Source organism: Tiliqua scincoides, chromosome 1 (genome assembly GCF_035046505.1).
Source record: "Tiliqua scincoides isolate rTilSci1 chromosome 1, rTilSci1.hap2, whole genome shotgun sequence".
Taxonomy (NCBI): domain Eukaryota; kingdom Metazoa; phylum Chordata; class Lepidosauria; order Squamata; family Scincidae; genus Tiliqua; species Tiliqua scincoides.
In genome coordinates this window covers 149,510,927-149,530,022 of record NC_089821.1, presented here as the reverse complement: position 1 = coordinate 149,530,022, position 19,096 = coordinate 149,510,927, and the positions used below count along the sequence as shown (strand labels likewise).

At 42.9% G+C, this 19,096-nt stretch overlaps 1 protein-coding gene across 3 annotated transcripts in view; it reads right to left on the bottom strand.

Moving 5' to 3' along the window:
• Nucleotides 1–3,331: 3,331 nt before the first annotated feature.
• RANBP17 (RAN binding protein 17) overlaps nt 3,332–19,096 on the bottom strand; it is a 211,682-nt gene continuing 195,917 nt past the window's right edge. For 2 of the 3 annotated variants that reach the window (XM_066639168.1, XM_066639178.1), the window contains exons 26-28: nt 11,319–11,417; nt 4,978–5,105; nt 3,332–3,781 (exon numbers count right to left, since the gene is read on the bottom strand). In XM_066639168.1, coding sequence (XP_066495265.1) covers nt 3,685–3,781; nt 4,978–5,105; nt 11,319–11,417 — 324 coding nt within the window. In that variant the 3' untranslated portion in view covers nt 3,332–3,684. Of the gene's footprint in view, nt 3,782–4,977; nt 5,106–11,318; nt 11,418–14,812; nt 14,949–19,096 lie in introns of those variants that run through there. The other variant, XR_010794968.1, reaches the window with a different exon arrangement.

The following is a 19,096-nucleotide window of genomic DNA, read 5'->3' as shown; positions in this document are numbered from 1 at the left end:
ACTGTACCAGTGCTGAAAGTCGTCCTTCTGTTACAGGAGGGGGACAGCAACAAAGGCTGGGCAATATCCCTTTGCATAAGATCTCAGGGATTTTCTGTACCCTCTCCTGAAGATGAAATGAACAATCTTTTCTGTATTTATGAATATATACATTCACATACTCAGATTTGCGATGGCATGTTCACTCAGCAGAGACGTTGCATCATGCATAGTTCCTTGATGTGCGTACCTGTATGACTACATGTGTTAAATTCACGCTACATTTTTAATACACTGTTCCCAAGACATTTCATGTAATTATGCATTGGGCACTAACCTTTATGTGTACCACAATAACTAAAGTGGTTCATTAAGGTTCAAACAAATATTACAACAGGACAAGCTGTCTCTTCAGCATGGCCCATGTTCTCATTTTTATAGCACAGTGGTGGTGGTGGAAGGATTTTAATCCTGATCTTCAAGGCCAAGAGAAAAACGGCTGGTGAAGGGTTCCTGCTAACTCTACGCTTTAAAATCCTCCCGTTCCTAGGAATTTGGCATATTCTGAATTCTAACAGATGGATCATGCTTCTGTAATGTGTAACTAGAGGGCAAGCTTGAGTTTCCTAGCTACCTTCTAGAAACTATTTATGCCAGCTTATTGACACTTCAGCTGATAGTCCCACTCACGCCAACAGAATCACACCACTTGAATTTCAGTCCAAATAGCGATTAATTGCCACATCACGAGAGGGGCAAGATGTCCATCTCATTACTGCAGTCAAAGAATATTTAGAAGTGCCTATGGGTGCAAAATGCTGTTGTATACTTCCTGTTGGGCAATGGGAGGCCTACTCATATTTAACCTTTTCTACACCAGTTACTACTACACCAGTTTCACTACTAAGGTGAATAAGTGTGATGGAAAAAGAGAGGGATAGGATTCAGCTGTTCACTTGTGCTGTTGAACCTGCACTCCACCGACATTCAGGCCCCCTTGACGTCCAGAAACTCCCCCACTCTCCCCACCCCATTTTGCCCACCGCCTGCCCCCACTTCAACCTTTACCTCACACTGGTTGATGGTGGCCTGAACAGTGCCCTGCATGCATGGCTGCTGCCAGTGATTGTGCTTGCAGCCTTGCCGTGATGTCGCAGGATTCCAGGCAGAATTCAGTTCTACACCAGTACCTACTTTGCTTCTAGGCATGGTTCAGGAATCCGGCTTTAACATATAACTTGCTGGGAAGCACACATCCAAAGGGTTGCCTCTCCCTATTATGCCAGTTCACCTGCCAAATAAAAGTACGTCAGCAAGTATTGCTTATTGTTCTCTAACTGGGACCAACAGCAGCTAAAAGCAAATGCTTTATGGCATTAGTTCCTAAACTCTGGAATGCCCTACCTGAAATCTGGAAAGGATAACAAGTTTTCTTTTCCAGCAGACATCTGGACACGCAAGCATGATTGTCAATTATAGGGTACTTGTCAGTGAACTACAAGTTAGTTAGTGGAATAAAAATGGCTTTGGTCACAGCCAGTAAATATGTCAAACATTTTCATTTTCATTTCTTCAAATCACACTCTAACAGGCCCATCCACTGTTAACTCCCCATGGGCAGTAATTCAGTAGTGCCAATGCGGTGTCCGCTATATCCTGTGGGGGAGTTTCAGCATGCTGAGGTCTCCTTGGGGGAAGGGAGCATTTGTTCCCTTGCCCTGGGGTAAGCCCCAGCAGCTGTCATGAGTCAACTTGGACCTGTGCCAGTGATATTGCTAGTGCAAGTCCATGTTGACCAGTGAAGGTGGATCAGGCCCAGGAAGGGGGTAAGGTTTTGGTGGGTGCAGCTGCTGCCAAACCTTTCCCCTTCCTGGGCTTGATCTGCCCTCCACCCCATTCCTGCCCTGTTCGATTCCCTCTTCACCTCCCTCCCACCTCCTGCGCAGCATTACCTGCACTGATAGTTATCCTCAGTCCATCTTTGCATGGACCTGGCTACATGCTGCTTGTGACAGTGAGGGCCAGACTGCACTCTCTGGCAGTGTCGTGTTCACAAGAGCCGCAAAGCATGTTAGGACAGTAGCCTTCTCAGTAGAGGAGCCACAGTTCTAGAACTCCCCACTGGGGAATCTTCCCCCTCCCTCATGGCATTTTGGCGAGGGCGTAAAACACTGTTTCATTTTGCATTTGGGATGTCTGCCTCCTGTGCCTCTATAGCAGTTCCTTGAGTATTTGTGTCCTCCTCCAATTGGTGTTCCCCCCATTGTATTTTCAATTCATTTTCTATTGTTATATTGTATTTTTTATTCTATTGTATATTGTATTTTTAAAAAAATCTATAAATTGTAAGCTGCCTTGGGCATCTACTTTCAGTAGAGGAAAGGCGGGGTAGAAATCTTTTAAACAAACAAACAAACGTCTGTTCCACCAGCATAATGTGCCCATAGGATTTGGGCCATAATTTGGATACTTAAGTCATTAACTGATACAAGATAATAAGTGGAATTACTTACTCTCCATTCAGAGTGGATCTTTCAAGCTCAAGCCTTAAACCACAACAGGAATGGTTCTGATTGTGCCTTAGTGTAAGGAACATGGCCTGCCCATTTATGATGCAAACTATTTGGTTTGTGTCGAGGGAGTGGCAGACCCACGGTTGCTGTGTTCTTAGGCATAGTAATTTCTGCAAACAACCAAGCCTGACACAAGACCTGACACAGGGCTATGGATCCAACAGAGTTGAGCTCTGCTGGTCCGCCCCGTTTCCTCCCCCACCATGCCCTCTCCTCACCCTCTCCCCACCTTGGAACGCCTTCACTCACCTCTCTGCCACCCAGTGCTCCGCCAGCTTCCAACCAGCACAGGCCCAACTTGGGCTCACGCTGGGCTGGCACTAACAGTTGCAGGAATGCCTTACAGTATATTTGCAACACTGTACGCCAGCAGTGAATCAGCACGCATTCTTCAGGATTGGGCCCTTAATTCTTTATCAAGGAATGCTTTAGCTGCTAACACACACAAATTGCGGCACTGGCACTTTGGCAGAGAGTGAGACATCCAAGATTCATGAGTGCAAAATAAAATGCATTCATACTCCAGTAAACAGTACATTATCACCTGGAATCTTTGTAAAGTACCACTTTCCACCTTACTGTCTGTAATCCAGAAGAGTTCCATTCCTTTAACCATGTTCTATCGACAGTGCCCTTAAACACACAAAGCTTTCTAAAAAAAAAAACTACAAACACCATACAGTTGACAAATTCTGCTCTCTGTTCAGATGACTGGATAAAGATATAAACAAGAAACACTCAGATACCGTCAAACTTTTTTTTAATGATCAGAGAAGTTTTTTATTTGTTCAATTGTGGAACTGAATATCCACAGCAAATGCAATTTCAGGGGTGGGGGAATGACACATTTTGTTTTGTTCTTTGGTTAGGTACTGCTTTTTGCACCATTGCATTGAGAAAAGGGATAAGAAATATGGACATGGAAATTCAAAACGGTTAAGTGCACCAAGTCTGATTTTACATTGCTTCCAGTGTTACAAATTATTACTTGTAATGCCAGAGATATAAAAAGGCAGAAGTTATTTAAAAAAATATTTTTCTATGAAAATCAAATATCTATCTAGCAATATAGTCTGGCGCCCCAACTTTCAGAGTCTTTTCATTATTATTTAACACACTTCAAAGTTCCGCATCAACTCATCATTTCTAAATTGCTCGATTCGGAGACACCCTCGCAGCGCAGGGTTTCAGCCATGTCTCTGCGGAAGACCGACATGTTCTGTGTGAATCTGTAATCAAGAAGATCCCAGACAAGGCAAGTGTCCTTTTGATTAATGTAGGCAGAAGCAATGTTTATAATTATTACAGTGCCATCCAAGGGAAAATGAGGTGCTTGCCCCAAGGAGCTCACAATCTAAAAATAAATGCACTGGAGATAAAGTAGAGGCAGGGATAAGCTGGAGAAGAAATTGTGATTATCTTATTTACATGTACTTAGGTTTAATTACAGTAGTCATGGGGGTTAGGCCAAAGGCTTAATGGAGAAATGGGGACAAAGAGATATTTAAAGGAAATGCAGGAGGCTGCATCATGGGGGCATTCTGGGAGGCAATGCCAGGCTAGGGAGAAAGCAAGGAGTCATTTGAGGGAGTGACACCTTCAGAAAGTTGAGAGTGGAAGCTGGAAGACTGGAGGTTACAGGCAGGGACAGGGTGGCAAAAGGGGACAAAAGTCCCCTTCCCCCGAGGAGGCCTCTGGCAGTCCCAGTGGGGCCGCTAGATACAGCAGTTGCCATTTTGGTGCCACTGCATCCAGTGGTGCTGTCACTGTTAAGAGTGGGTTGTAAAATACTACTAGAGTGGAATTAGAAGAAACCATGCAGGCACATCAAACCATACCACTTTTGTCATTAAGAACCTGCCCTCAGTGAAAAGCCTGCAATTGTGCTCCCCCTGGTCCTCTGCTCTAAGGGAAGAATATAATGTCAGAATGACAAATCATGTGAAGCTTTTTCTCTCCCATGTAATGTTTTTCATATACATTTCCCAGTAGAGGAAAATGCTACATGGAACGAACTCTAAGCTCGAACACATCTAAAAATCAAATAAAAGAATAAATACCAAGCAAAGTGAATAATTACAATAAGTTCTCTGTAAAGGCAGAGAACTCAAATCACAGAAAGTTAAGAATCCCATTTTAGTTTCAGGCTTTCCAAATACACACCTGAGGGCATCTCTTGAACACACCTTGGATTTTACTTTTAGTAGTGTGCTCACAGCCATCGCAATCCAACAGAAACAGCAAGTTATTTTAAGCACCAGGAAAAGTTTCCCAGCGAATTGAGTATGTGTGTGAACCTCTGGATCCCTTACAACTGTGCTTTCTTTATATATATAAAACATCTTGAAAGACCCTTATTGAAGAGTATTTTATCAGTGGAGAATCTTGCCATTTTGGATATCTGTTCAAAGCATGATGGACTTACCTGTCTCTGTTCTTTATCAGAAGGTTTTGCTCTACTCCTTCCATTAGGTTCCTAAAGCACTGATTTAGAACTTCTTGTTTATCAGCTGGCTGACTGTTTATCAAGCCTGCTCTTAATTCATCGAAGTACTGGGAAAATAAAGGAGAAATAGTTACATTTGGAAATTGTAATGCATGCCTGAGTTTTCAGGATCAGGTTTTCAAACCCTGGCCACAAATGAATGCCTAGTTCCAGCTGCAATTCAGGAGAATGCTATTTTGTGACTTGAAATTTTGTGACTCATACCATTTGTGACTGGAGGATGCCATTTTGTGACTTGAAATTATTTAGTTTAATCAGATGCATGAAGGTATTCCTACTGTTATCCTACAGTCAGACAATAGCGTGACAGAAGCTGAAAGCAGACGGTCCATTGTGAACCACTGAGAGAAAGTCACAAAGGAATCAGATTAATGAAACTGAGGCCTCAATCTAGAAAAAGGTAGCTCTGTTGAAGTCCTATTGAAAGCAATAGGGCAAATGAGTCATGAGTAGAGATGCCGGTGAACTCCTGAGTCAAGGCTCAGGAAATTAATTTCAGGAACTTCTTAAAGTCTATCTTTAAGGAGAGGTAAACTTTGCAAGTCCCCCAAATTCTTTTCTGGCTTGGCATAAAAGGCAAGGTGAAAATAATTACTGGTTCTCCCACTCCTCATTTAAGTAATAGAACTTGGTTTAGTCCATTAAATAGGGGCTAAAATGGGGGATTTATCAAGGGCTCTCCCCAGAAAACTATGGAAGGTGGAGGAAAGACCACTCCCAGAGGAAACCATCTGATCTAGAGGATCCCCAGTGGGTCACTGTTTCCCCCTTCCCAGAAAGCACTTTTTAAAAGACGAGACAATGGACAAATCTCTAGCTGCAGTAAGTTCTTCAAACAAGGCTTATTTTAGTGATCAGGATTTGTACACTGACTTAGAGCAGAGATTCTCACTTTTGCACCCTGCCCTACCACTACACATGGTCCACCTATGGAAGTAAATGGTGTTAAATTTCAAACTTCAGCTATGAATGATCAAAAAGAGCTGGAAAAATGTCCCACTTGCTATATATGGACAACCTAAAATTATATGGAAAAACTGAAATAGAAATCAAATCATTGTTATATACAGTCAGTGTACTTGATCAGGACACAGCGATAGATTTTGGAATAGAAAAGTGTGCAGAGCAGTACTGTCAATCGAAAGAGGAATGGTTATCAATTCAGATGGAATACAATTTAAAGATGGAAATGTAATTAAAAGCTTGGATAAGGAATAAAATTATAAACTTTTGGGGGTTTTACAACCCCAAGATATTGAGCACACAATAGTGAAAAAGACCAGAGTTGAGTACATGAGCTCAAAAAGTATTAAAATCAAAATTAAATAGTGGGAACATAAACATAAATAGCAGGCTGTAAACACCAGGGCCAATCAAGTAATGTGATATAGCACTGGAATTCTAGATTGGACACAAACCAAATTGGATGCATTTGACCAACAAATGAGGAAAATCATGGTAGGCAACCATGCCCTGCATCCTCGTAGTGATATTGATGGACTCTACTATGATACAATGGCAGTTAAGGACTGTTGCAAGTGAAACAAACAGTTGCAGAAGAGAGAATGCTGAATGATTACATCACAAGCAAGATGTTAGCAACTGTTTGTAAAGAAGAATAAAGATGGTAAAACCGATTAGAAGTTTAACTCAGCAAACCATCACATGTTCAGTACATCAAGAACACAGAAGGTAAAACTGACAAGGAATCCAACTGGAAGAGGTTAAGAAATGCCACACTGAAAAAAGAAACAGAAGTGTTTAATTTGCCAAAGAAGAATAGGCATTACAAATGTAACGAAGGAAAGAGATGAAAAGATCTCAAGCGATATCAAACATAGACTATGTAAAGAAAAGGAAGAGGCTGTCAACCATATTATTTATGGATGCAGGAAGATCACACAATCAGTTGACAAGAAATGACATGACGAACAGCCCAAACCGACCTAACTCCTCCCGCGGCTGCTGCTCCACCCACACCAAGAAGACACATGCTGAGGGACATTTGGAGAGATCGCCTCAGTGCAAGTGAATATTTGTTCACTTGCCCTGGCAAAAGCTTCCACTGTCCAAATGGGACTGCTCGGTCCTGTGCCAGTGGTTTTGCTGGTGCAGGACTAAGGTGAATAAGGCTGTAATTCTAACCACACTGTGCTGAGAGTAAGCCCCATTGAACAAAATAGGACTTACTTCTGAGTAGACCTGGTTAGGACTGTGCCCTAAGTGTGATGGAAAAAGAGAGGGATAGGATTCAGCTGCACACTTGTGCCACTGAACCTGCACTCCACTAACATTCAGCCCCCCTTGATGTCCAGAAACTCCCCTGCTCTCCCCACCCCATTTTGCCCACCACCTGCTCCTGCCTCAACCTTTACCTCACACTGGTGGATGGACATCAGCCTGCATGTGTGGCTGATGATTGTGAATGTGGCCTTGCCATGATGGCCAGTGGCACTGGAGCACACAACATCACAGGATTCCAGGCAGAATCCAGCATCTACCATCTCCGGCAACAGAATGCACATTCCACCAGTGGAGGATTTCATATAATAAGAATAATGAAGATGAAGACACGAATGTTGTTTTTAACTTTGCAAGCCACCTTGAGAGTCCTCGATGAACAAGAAAGCAGGGTAGAAGGACAGTGGGGGAAAAAGACATAGCAAACACTCCCAGGCTACTGGTCTCAAACCACCAGCTCCAAGTCTATGCCATTTACTTTAGCAAAAGCCTTTTCAGACAAGTTTTCTTCCTGCTTGGAATGCATTGCTCTAAACACAGCAATTGTGCCAGGATCCCGGTAAGGATCTTTGAGCACATCTGTTGGGGGGAAAGAAACCAAACATCTTTTCACCATTTAGTGCTTTGATGGTGGGGAAACCACTATTACCTAGCTCTGATTCCACAGAACTGAAACTATGGCCAAAGCAAAGTAATGTATGCATCAGGAATCTAGTCCCTCCTAAAAGGCTTACTCCCAGGGAAGTGTTTATAGGATGACAGCCTTAAGTTACCATCTATTTTGGCAATCCTGCACTAATCTCCTTTGTCCCCAGTGTACTTAAGCCTCTTTGCCACAATTTCTGGCTACTGGCCTGGGAGCAACTGCCTGCCTAACCAAGGAAGTCCTCCTAAAGTTAATAACTACTGTCATGATGTGCATGGTCCAAAGATGACATGGTCCCAACCCATTAGGAGGCAAAGGTTCAATAGCAGCTATGAAAAACGAGAAAGTGTCAAGTAAGGGAGGCAGTTTTGTGACAAGAGTCAGTGACTTCTTATAACCCACAGAGAAAATAACCTCCAAAGTACAGACAAAGTGGAAAGTGACAGAATAGCAAAAGCAGCACACCTGTCATTTTATGTTACGTAACACATGTTAGTAGCCATTGATTGTGTGATTGCTATTTTCAAAAATATATTTATTAGTGGCTATGCAATCACAAAAGAGATAAATTCTTTGGCAATAAAGCTGCAAGCCAGTGGGATACAGTGGACAATGTTGGATTAGGGTTGGGAAGATACAAGGTCAATGCTCAGTCTTGAAGTGACTGGGACACCAATCTCTCTCACATCACATGTCACAGGATTCTATAAAGATAAAATGGGGGGTGGGTGAGGGCGGGACTATCTGCACTGCCCTTCCTGTCCTGTACTGAAGAAAGGCTGGAATGGTAATCATACTGACATCTACGCAACCTCTTCCAGCAGCTTTAGGGATACTCAGTCATCTCCAGGTTGCATACAATTTGGAACCATGACACTGAAAAGAAGCTGCCTCTCATCAGTATGCATTGCCAGCTATTCAGAAACCAGAGCACCTACTCTCATGGGTAGGTGGGCCACCCAGAATGATTCTCACTATTTTGCATCCTGCGCATCAAAACATTTCTTGGCACACAGATTAAGGACCACCTCTGCCCCCTGCGCTTCCTTAATGCAGACAAGTCCAAAGTGACTGGGGCTACGGAGGATCTGCTGATAAATAATGGCCACATATACAGCCTACAGCTAACCAAGCTCCATGGTCATTAGAATGCAATCTCATTCCAGAAGAAAGAAATTGTGCTAGCCTCGTATTTCTTTACTATTCATGATTACATGGCTATATCTCCTTGTGAAATATTTAATTCCTCCTTACACTAAAGCTGCTAAAATCAAAACCACATAATTAATATGGAGTCAGGCTAATATTTAATCCTATAAATCAGAGACATTGGCTAAACAAAAATGTTGCCAAGAACAAGATTGGGAATGCATCAGACGACTTATTTCCGCCTTTTATAATGATGCAGTGACTCAGGGCAGATAGAAAATGATTAGTTTTCCTCCCAAAGTAGGAAATATTGCTTCCATCTGTAAAGGATAATATTGTGATGTCATAAACTTTTTCTAAACACTGAATTTGCCCTTATTCCCTCTCAATCATTTTAAAAGAACTGCTCCTCGTATGGAGCTTGGATTTAAATCACAATAATACACCAAGAAGATGAATGACAGTGCTATTGGATATGGTTAAAATTGGATCCTTCAGCACAGGTGAATGATGAGACGGTGCTTCTATACTTGATATATTTTCTTCTTCTATTAGTTTCCTACCAGGGCTGGGATTTCAGTTTGAATTTTAATGTATGCGGCTGCTGCTAATCTTAGTGTCTTATTTTTTCCCAGCACCATCTTATTGTATAGACAATTCATTCTCCAAAGCAGTAATGCACTGCCACTTGTGACTGCCCAGGAGATAAACGAATTTGGAATAAAGTCAGAACTCACACTGAAGTATGGAGAACGCTACAGGTCAATATCTTCAGGAACAATCCCTTAGCATCCGCAGCAAGCTTGTACATGCTCAGACTGTCTCACACCATTGTACTAGAAACAGTTTCCTTTGCAAGTGGGTACTCAGACTCAACCTTGAGCCCATAGATCCCAAGTTCCAGAAGGGCAGACTCTAGGAGAGTCCTTTGAAAAACAATGGACCTGTTTGCTACAATAGAGCTCAATACAATAAATACAAATTACCAGCAAATTCAAGATTCCTGTGGACACTGGAAAACCATCAGTAAACACTGTTTACTGAGAATTGTTCTGATAAGGTTGGCGCCTTCCTGCTGACGCTGGCAGTGATTAGAGGGCCTATGGGAGCAGGTGACTCCAGCGCAGGGGGAGGGTGGCAAGGGGGGTTGAATGGGGAGGGGGTGGGCAGATTGGGTACAGGAGAGGGGCATGATTAGCGGCACTAGCATGTACCATATCCAAACCCCCTTCCCAGGCCTGATCTGGCTGCACAGATCAACAGTGATATCATTGGTACAGATCCGTTGATCCGTTGCGGCTGCTGGGGCCTCACCTCGGGGCAAGGTGACAATTGTCCCCTTACCCCAAGGAGAACTCCAGCAGCCAAATCTCTCCCACAGAATGAAGCTGAGGGTGTGCCAGTGCCACTGCATCACCACATGTAGATTTACACTGGAATGGGCTATTGGTTAGGACTGGGCTGCTAGTGATGGAGGCTACACGATGGAGTCTATTTCTAGCAAAAGTGAGAGTCTATAGAAGTTGACACCTGTAAGATTCAGGAATATTACTATGTGTGCACATGTACTGGTTTCAAGTAAGCGTTCAAAACAGCTGCTCTCTGGGCAGGACTTTTGACACCAACCATTGAGACTCCTTTCTTGAATTTAAACTATCACACAGCATTTTGCGCAGACTCCTTTCTTTAGCTGTTACATTCTGCGCGTTCAAGAGAAAAGTTTCTAAACTGAGGCTGTCTTCATTGTGACCATGGACAAGGCAGAGAGACAATTTAAACATGTTTTGGGAATGCTGATAGGTTCCACAATTCATCCAAAGGTGGAAAAGTCCATTTTTGCTAATGGGTATGTCTCATCACCCCTGAGCAGTGCCAGCACCAGGTTGTGGGGGGCGCTGGAGCACAGGCCTGCCTTGAACCCCTTTTGGCACCCTAATGGTGTACTGGATGCTATCACCACTGCTAGTACTGATGGACAGGGTTGAGCTTATCAGGTGAGACCTCTGATGGATGTGTGCTCTTAAGTCGGTGCCTGACCCAACTGATCCTTGATGCTATCTCTGACTTTCATAATTCAATACCCTTCTTCTCCCCTATTTCCCCCCCCCCATTTTTGAATGAAATACAAAAGTCAGTTTATTTTCTAGGATCCAGTACTAATATCACAACAAAGACTTCTGCCATTTTTAATTTAACTGAAGATTGTAAGTTCTGAAATACTTACTTTCTCATTGAGAAGTATGAGGCCTAAGAGAGGTCTTGATACAGACCACTGGTTTCTGCAATCCTCAAAAATTATGGTGTTCATGAGGATTGACATCATCTGGAAAAGGAAAACAATGTTCAGAATCAAATTAATATATTGTGAAAGGCACGACTAATCCCTGTCCCCGAACAGAAACATCTTTATGCAAGCATTGTGGAAAAAACTCTCGACACAACATGGACAGCTCACTACCAATACCACCATTATTCATTTGCAGTTTATTCAATCTAAAAAATAAAAATAAAATAGAAATAAGGTACAACATAAGCACAGTCAGATTGACAGTGAAGGCCTTTTTGCCTGACCTTGCTTTGAATGAAGGTCTTCTTACAGTGAACTATATCTCTTCTGCGTTTACTATGCAGTATCGTTTACAATACTAATATGATGCTAAATAATATTTTGATGTCCTTTCCCATGAGACTGGGCTAAATGTTATGGACTGGACCGCTTGCTATGATTTCCCCAACTGATTAGTTTTTAGTGCAATAAATGTACAATTGTTACCCATTTGCTGTAAGCGGTAAAGCCATCATTGTGTGAGGTTCTGTTGCGGGGGTATCACATCTTAGCACGCCAATCTTCACAATTTTGTTAATGGAAAAAGTGAGTTTTTCCCAAATTGCACATCTAATGCTACTGCAATTGCCACGTGAAATGCTATTGCAAATGCTCATGGGCATCTATGGGCTCCCATCTCTAATATCACAAAGATAACACTCTGCCACCCTTTCTTTGCAAGTACCATCTTGTGTACTTAAAAAAACAAAACACCACAACTTTATATACAGTCAAATATGCGAGAGTAAATTGGATTCTAAGAAATATAAGGGGAAGGAAGTTCACACAAGCAAACTTTCTCACCCCCTTCCTCATCACAATAGCCACTGCGTCCCTGAGGGTCAGAACACGATGGTATGGGGTGTGGAAAGCTTCAAGGAAAAGAGGAGGCTAGCACAAACCACTCCCCTGCTCTTCACCCCAATGCCTTCCTTTCTTACAAGACTAAGGTTAAGATCCATTCAGTGCCCAAACATTCCCCCTGTGCAGTTCTGTGGTACTCATGCAATGTCAATCTAAACTAAAGTTAAAAATAAAGAAAGAAGCAAGGTTACCCCATAGAAAAAGCAGTGGTTCTCACACATTTAGCACAGGACCCACTTTTTAGAATGAGAATCTGTCAGGACCCACTGGAAATGATGTCATGACTGGAAGTGACATCATTGAGCAGGAAACTTTTTAACAATCCTAGGCTGTAATTCTACCCACACTTACCCAGGAGTAAGTTCCATTTACTATTATTGTTAAAAGAATATACACACTAGTTTGTTAAAATTACAGGTCTGTAACATCTTCCCAAATGCAGTCACATACCATGATAGCATCAAGTCTAATATATTAAAAATAAAGTATTGAAATGAATGGGGACCCACCTGAATTGACTCACAGCCCACCTAGTGGGTCCTGACCCACTTGAGAAACACTGGAATAAATGATATTAATAATGCAAGTAAAGGAGTTAGGTATGTGTTTACTGAAGATGTGAACTTATAAACATCTATTTCCAGGAGAAAACCCTTGCAGCTAACTGGAACCCATTTCTGTTGTCTCCAGAGCTGATTGAGAGCTCTTGGGCCTCTTCTGTGATGGGTAATGTTTAGTTTTGGATGATATCTTCCAAATTCCTATAAAATTCATTTCCATAATTATCTATAATTTGTTTAGGAATACTGCATGCCCACTTCGTGTTAAATAGGCATGATCTTCAGAAAATCGTGACAATTCCCAAACAAACAGGCCATCCAAACTGAGAGTTCAAAGTCAAGATGGTGTCTGAGTCAATTTAGAGTACTGCATTTGTAAAATGTCATGACAAAAAACTGAACCCACCGCTATAAGAAATAAATACAAAATGTCTCACCACCCCAATATGAAACACAACAAAAATGTGAAGAAATCATTAAATTATTTCTCCGAGGCCAATGAGCACCAGCGAGTTAAGCCCCCAGAGAACTGACACACACTGCAAGTTAGGCTGTAATAACTGCCCAAGAATAAGTCAAACAACATGTTTCACTAAATGAAACTGATAAACCTAGCCCTGCAAATCACGCGGAACAAGGAAATAGCCAAAAATTCCTTGCAGCTCTGACACCAGACTGTGGAGAACACGCAAGGCTTCCCTTCATTACTGCTAGCACGCACAGATGACAAAATGTGATTCAAACACACAGGCAGGAACGGACACAGTCCTCAGTCAGTCCTTACGCACACACATGCAGGGCAAATTAAAGCACATAGAAACACACTGGTCCACAGCAAAGAAGTCATGTCTCTTAGTGACCACTCAGCTAAAAACATACTCCTAACCTGGAAAAGAGTCAGGAGGATAGTCATAATTTTCTTCCTGCTGCAGATTACAAAATGCAGCTCTTTCGTCATACCATCCAGATCAGGGGTGTCAAACTTGTTTCATACAGCGGGCCAAATAGCATTCATGATGCCTTCTGAGGGCCAGAAGTGATGTTATTAAAAAGGTCATAACTAAAAGTTAGCACTTTTTCTCACTTAGGGACTCATTAGCTGCAAATGACAGAAGAAAAAATATGCAAATCTTGATCATATTTCAAGATATAGGAGCCCTTAATTTTCATGTGGGCTGCCCTTTCAGCAGTAACACTTCAGCATTGCTCAGCAGTTGAGAGCCTGAGGGTCGAATAAAAAGCTTCTTCGGGCTGCATCTGGTCCCCAGGCCTTATGTTTTGACACCCCAATCTAGACGGATAGGTATCTACCATATCATCTACCTTTAATCCATCCTGTTCTAGTGGTTATGCAGAAAACCTGACCCACACTGCGCTTGTTCCTATCACAAAACCTTCTAGATATAATTTTACCCCTCAACGATTTTTCTAAATCAGCTCTTTGTGCTGGGACTGCTCAAGTGGTTTTTGGCTCTGGTTGGTCACGTTGAAGGCATTTTTCACTTGTTTGACATCAACAGGGTGCCAATGACAGGGCAAGACACCAGAACTTGAATTCAATACTGTGTTGTTAATGAAAGATCTCTGTTACACTCTCATCTCCATTTTTTAGTCAATAGCTGTTGCTTTTCCAGTAAATGCTACAGTTGTCCAAAATTTTCTAAGAAAAATAGGAACAGGGCCCAACATGAACGCTGATTGGCTTCTAGCAGATCAATAGTGTCTCCTTGGTCATCTTTAGGAAGGATATATTTCTGGTTCTCCAATAATGAAGGCAGTACATAACAAACACCAATACTTTTAAAAAAAGCTCAACAGACACTGTGTTATTCTGTGTGATATGTTATTTGTGGAGCTCCAAGAGTAACAATATCAGGCTGAATGATGGTCTTGCTCCAAGAGGCTTGTAGCCCAACCCTATGCACATTTATTCCAAATTAAGTCACACTTAATTCAAATGGGACTTACCTTCCAGTAAGTGAGTCTAGGGTTGCAGTCTTAGCCTTCACTAATTTTTACTGGTTTGTGGTTCATAGTGCCCTCATGAAGCAGAGCACCTGTTTTGCATGCAGAAGGTTCCAATTTTAATCCATGACATCTCCACCTAAAAGGATTTCAGAGAGCAGGGTGGGAAAGATTCTTGCCTAAGGCCTGAAGAATTTGCAGCCAGTCAGAGGAGCCAACATTGGCTATGTGGGCCAAGGAAATGTGGCCATTGTTCAATGGCTAGAGCACAAGCATAGAAGGTCCCAGATTCAATCCATGGTACCTGCAGGTAGGAATGGGTAAGACCTCTGGCCTGAAACCCGGAAGAGCCTCTACCAGACAACACTGAGCAAGACAAACCAATGTTCCAACTCCACAATGAAGGTAGTTTCCCATGCAAAAAGTATCTGACTCTATTTAAGGCAGCTTTTCAGGTCTCACAAGTGCTTTGTGGGGTGGGGAGTCACAGATGTGACTACCCACTGAATGCAAAATTTGTCAGAATTGAATTTGTCGGAATTGAATGTTGGAATTTGTCTCTGCATGAACACATGACGCAATGAGTGCATCACAGATTAGCCTGGCCTAGACTCTCCACCTTCTGCATAGTTTCCTGCAGCATGAAAATGCATTTCTGAGAGAGGTCAAATACAAGACCTGCGCTTAAACTGCTAGAAGTGGAACACAATGCTATGCAATCCAGATTGCACTTAACTCTGGTAATCTCTGGGGCATTGATTGTGTGTCACTTCGCTGGCAGGGCTGCTAATTGGAAATTCCTGTTGCAGAGCAGAGAAAATGTCTGCATGTATTTATTTAGAAAACTTGTTGGATGCCGTTCAGTATAAAGCTACCAGGGCAGCATACTGTGGGAGATAAAAATAATGCAATAAAATAAACAGAATCCATAAACTTCATGGATTTCATAGTTTTCCAAATGCTGAAAAGAAGGCACATTTACTGCAAGACAGATGTAACCCTTGTTGTTATCCAACTGGCTGAAAAGCTGCACCCAAAGCAAGGAGAACTGGTTTTAGGGATGAGCAATTTGTATTGGCAACCTTCAGTCTCGAAAGACTATGGTATCGCGCTCTGAAAGGTGGTTCTGGCACAGCGTCTAGTGTGGCTGAAAAGGCCAATCCGGGAGTGACAATCCCTTCCACACCGGGAGCAAGTGCAGTCTGTCCCTGGTCTGTCTCCCTGGCTATGGGCCTTCCTTCTTTGCCTCTTAGCCTCAGACTGTTGGCAAAGTGTCTCTTCAAACTGGGAAAGGCCATGCTGCACAGCCTGCCTCCAAGCGGGCCGCTCAGAGGCCAGGGTTTCCCACTTGTTGAGGTCCATCCCTAAGGCCTTCAGATCCCCCTTGCAGATGTCCTTGTATCGCAGCTGTGGTCTACCTGTAGGGCGCTTTCCTTGCACGAGTTCTCCATAGAGGAGATCCTTTGGGATCCGGCCATCATCCATTCTCACGACATGACCAAGCCAACGCAGGCGTCTCTGTTTCAGCAGTGCATACATGCTAGGGATTCCAGCACGTTCCAGGACTGTGTTGTTTGGAACTTTGTCCTGCCAGGTGATGCCGAGGATGCGTCGGAGGCAGCGCATGTGGAAAGCGCTCAGTTTCCTCTCCTGTTGTGGGCGAAGAGTCCATGACTCGCTGCAGTACAGAAGTGTACTCAGGACGCAAGCTCTGTAGACCTGGATCTTGGTATGTTCCGTCAGCTTCTTGTTGGACCAGACTCTCTTTGTGAGTCTGGAAAACGTGGTAGCTGCTTTACCGATGCGCCTGTTTAGCTCGGCATCGAGAGAATGAGTGTCGGAGATCGTTGAGCCAAGGTACACAAAGTCATGGACAACCTCCAGTTCATGCTCAGAGATTGTAATGCAGGGAGGTGAGTCCACATCCTGAACCATGACCTGTGTTTTCTTCAGGCTGATTGTCAGTCCAAAATCTTGGCAGGCCTTGCTAAAACGATCCATGAGCTGCTGGAGATCTTTGGCAGAGTGGGTAGTGACAGCTGCATCGTCGGCAAAGAGGAAGTCACGCAGACATTTCAGCTGGACTTTGGATTTTGCTCTCAGTCTGGAGAGGTTGAAGAGCTTTCCGTCTGATCTGGTCCGGAGATAGATGCCTTCTGTTGCAGTTCCAAAGGCCTGCTTCAGCAGGACAGCGAAGAAAATCCCAAACAAGGTTGGTGCAAGAACACAGCCCTGCTTCACTCCGCTTCGGATGTCAAAAGGGTCTGATGTGGAGCCATCGAAGACAACAGTGCCCTTCATGTCCTTGTGGAAGGATCTGATGATGCTGAGGAGCCTGGGTGGACATCCAATCTTGGGGAGAATCTTGAAGAGGCCGTCTCTGCTGACCAGGTCGAAAGCCTTTGTGAGATCTATGAAGGCTATAAAGAGTGGCTGTCGTTGTTCCCTGCATTTCTCCTGCAGTTGTCTAAGGGAGAATACCATATCAGTGGTGGACCTGTTGGCTCGAAATCCACACTGCGATTCTGGATAGACGCTCTCTGCAAGTACCTGGAGCCTCTTTAGTACAACTCGGGCAAACAGCTTTCCTACAACGCTAAGGAGAGAGAAATCCTCATGTCTCTGCATGAAATCCTCTGTCTCTGCTGGAGAGAAGGTGGAGTACCTCAAGACATGAGGGATGCAAACATCATCACGCTGTACAAGAACAAAGGTGACAGGGGTGACTGCAACAACTACCGCGGCATCTCTCTGGGATGAGCAATATGTTCATAATATTTGTAGATGCTGCAATCAATATAGAACATATAACAAAAATTCAAAGATGACCTTGATAAAAATGAGATCTAATTCAATTCCAACAAATGTAAAAATTGTTTTGGAGAAAATGTATATATACACATTTATGGTGGGCAGAGAGCTATTTTTAATTTATATTTCAGCTAGGACTGATTCAAACTCACCCTCTCCATCCATTTCTGAACTATTTTCTATGGTGTTGTGTTTTGTTTTGTTTTTTGCTATTTTTTTGAAGGGGATTTTCTATGAGATGAAAGCTGCACCTACTGAAATTCTCTCTTCTACACAACTGTTAAAGGTCCAGGAGCCCTAAAGTTGAAAGGTTGGCCACCCCTGCTCTAGCTAAAAGTCATTAGCAAGAAATATAGAATATGCAAATAAAATATAGCAATTTCCTCCATTCAGACAGTGCTCCTATGGCAGTCATCTCATGTTATATTACAATTAAAGCATATTTCTGTTTAGAGTTTGTTATCAATTTTTTTAAAGACCAAGTATACACAGCACTGAATATAAATGCCTATTCCAGATGGTTTGATAATTTCTTACAATTCTATACCATACAACACAGATATGAAGACCCCTAAATATCACCTAATTTCCGAGGCAGACGTTCTGATTTGAACTTCTGACTAAAAGCAACAGAATAAATGTAACCCAAAAATACTGAAGATTAAAATCCAAGCTAGTAAGCTTTTGTGAGCATATTGCTAGCGAACACAAGGAACCATGTGAACAAACAGGTGCTGCTTATGTGGTCCCCATGTGACCTAAGAGAGACTATAGCTCAGTGCACATGGTTTGCATGCATTAGGTCTCAAGTTCAGTCCTTGGCACTTCCAGAAAAATAATCCTGCTAACAGGCACAGGAAAGTGGTCTGGGACCTTGGAGAGCTGGGGTGCCTCACTTTAGGTCCTGGACCTTAGAAGCAGGTATTGGTGTCAGGGATCTATTCACACCCCCTTGCAAAAGTTTACAGCCAGGCTATGGCTTGAAGACTGAGCCATGAAGAGGCATCTCATATGCAGAAGAGGCATCTTTTGCTCTTGCCTGTACTGAATTCTGTCTAAGCCAGTGGTTCTCACACATTTAGCACCGGGACCCACTTTTTATCTGTCAGAATCTGTCAGGACCCACCAGAAGTGATGTCATGACCGGAAGTGACATCATCAAGCAGGGAAATTTTTAACTATCCGAGACTGCAATCTTTCCCACACTTACCCAGGAGTAAGTCCCATTTACTGTCATTGCTAAAATAAAATATATAGTAGCTTGTTCAAAGTACAGGTTTGTAACATTTCCCCAAATGCAGTCACATACCAGGGTAGCATCAAGTCTAATATATTGAAAATAAAATATTGAAATGAACGGGGGCCCACCTGCAATTGGCTCACGACCACCTAGTGGGTCCCAACCCACAGTTTGAGAAACACTGGTCTAAGCTCTCTGTTGAATGCTGCATCCTTTTAGCCTGCTTTGTACTTGGG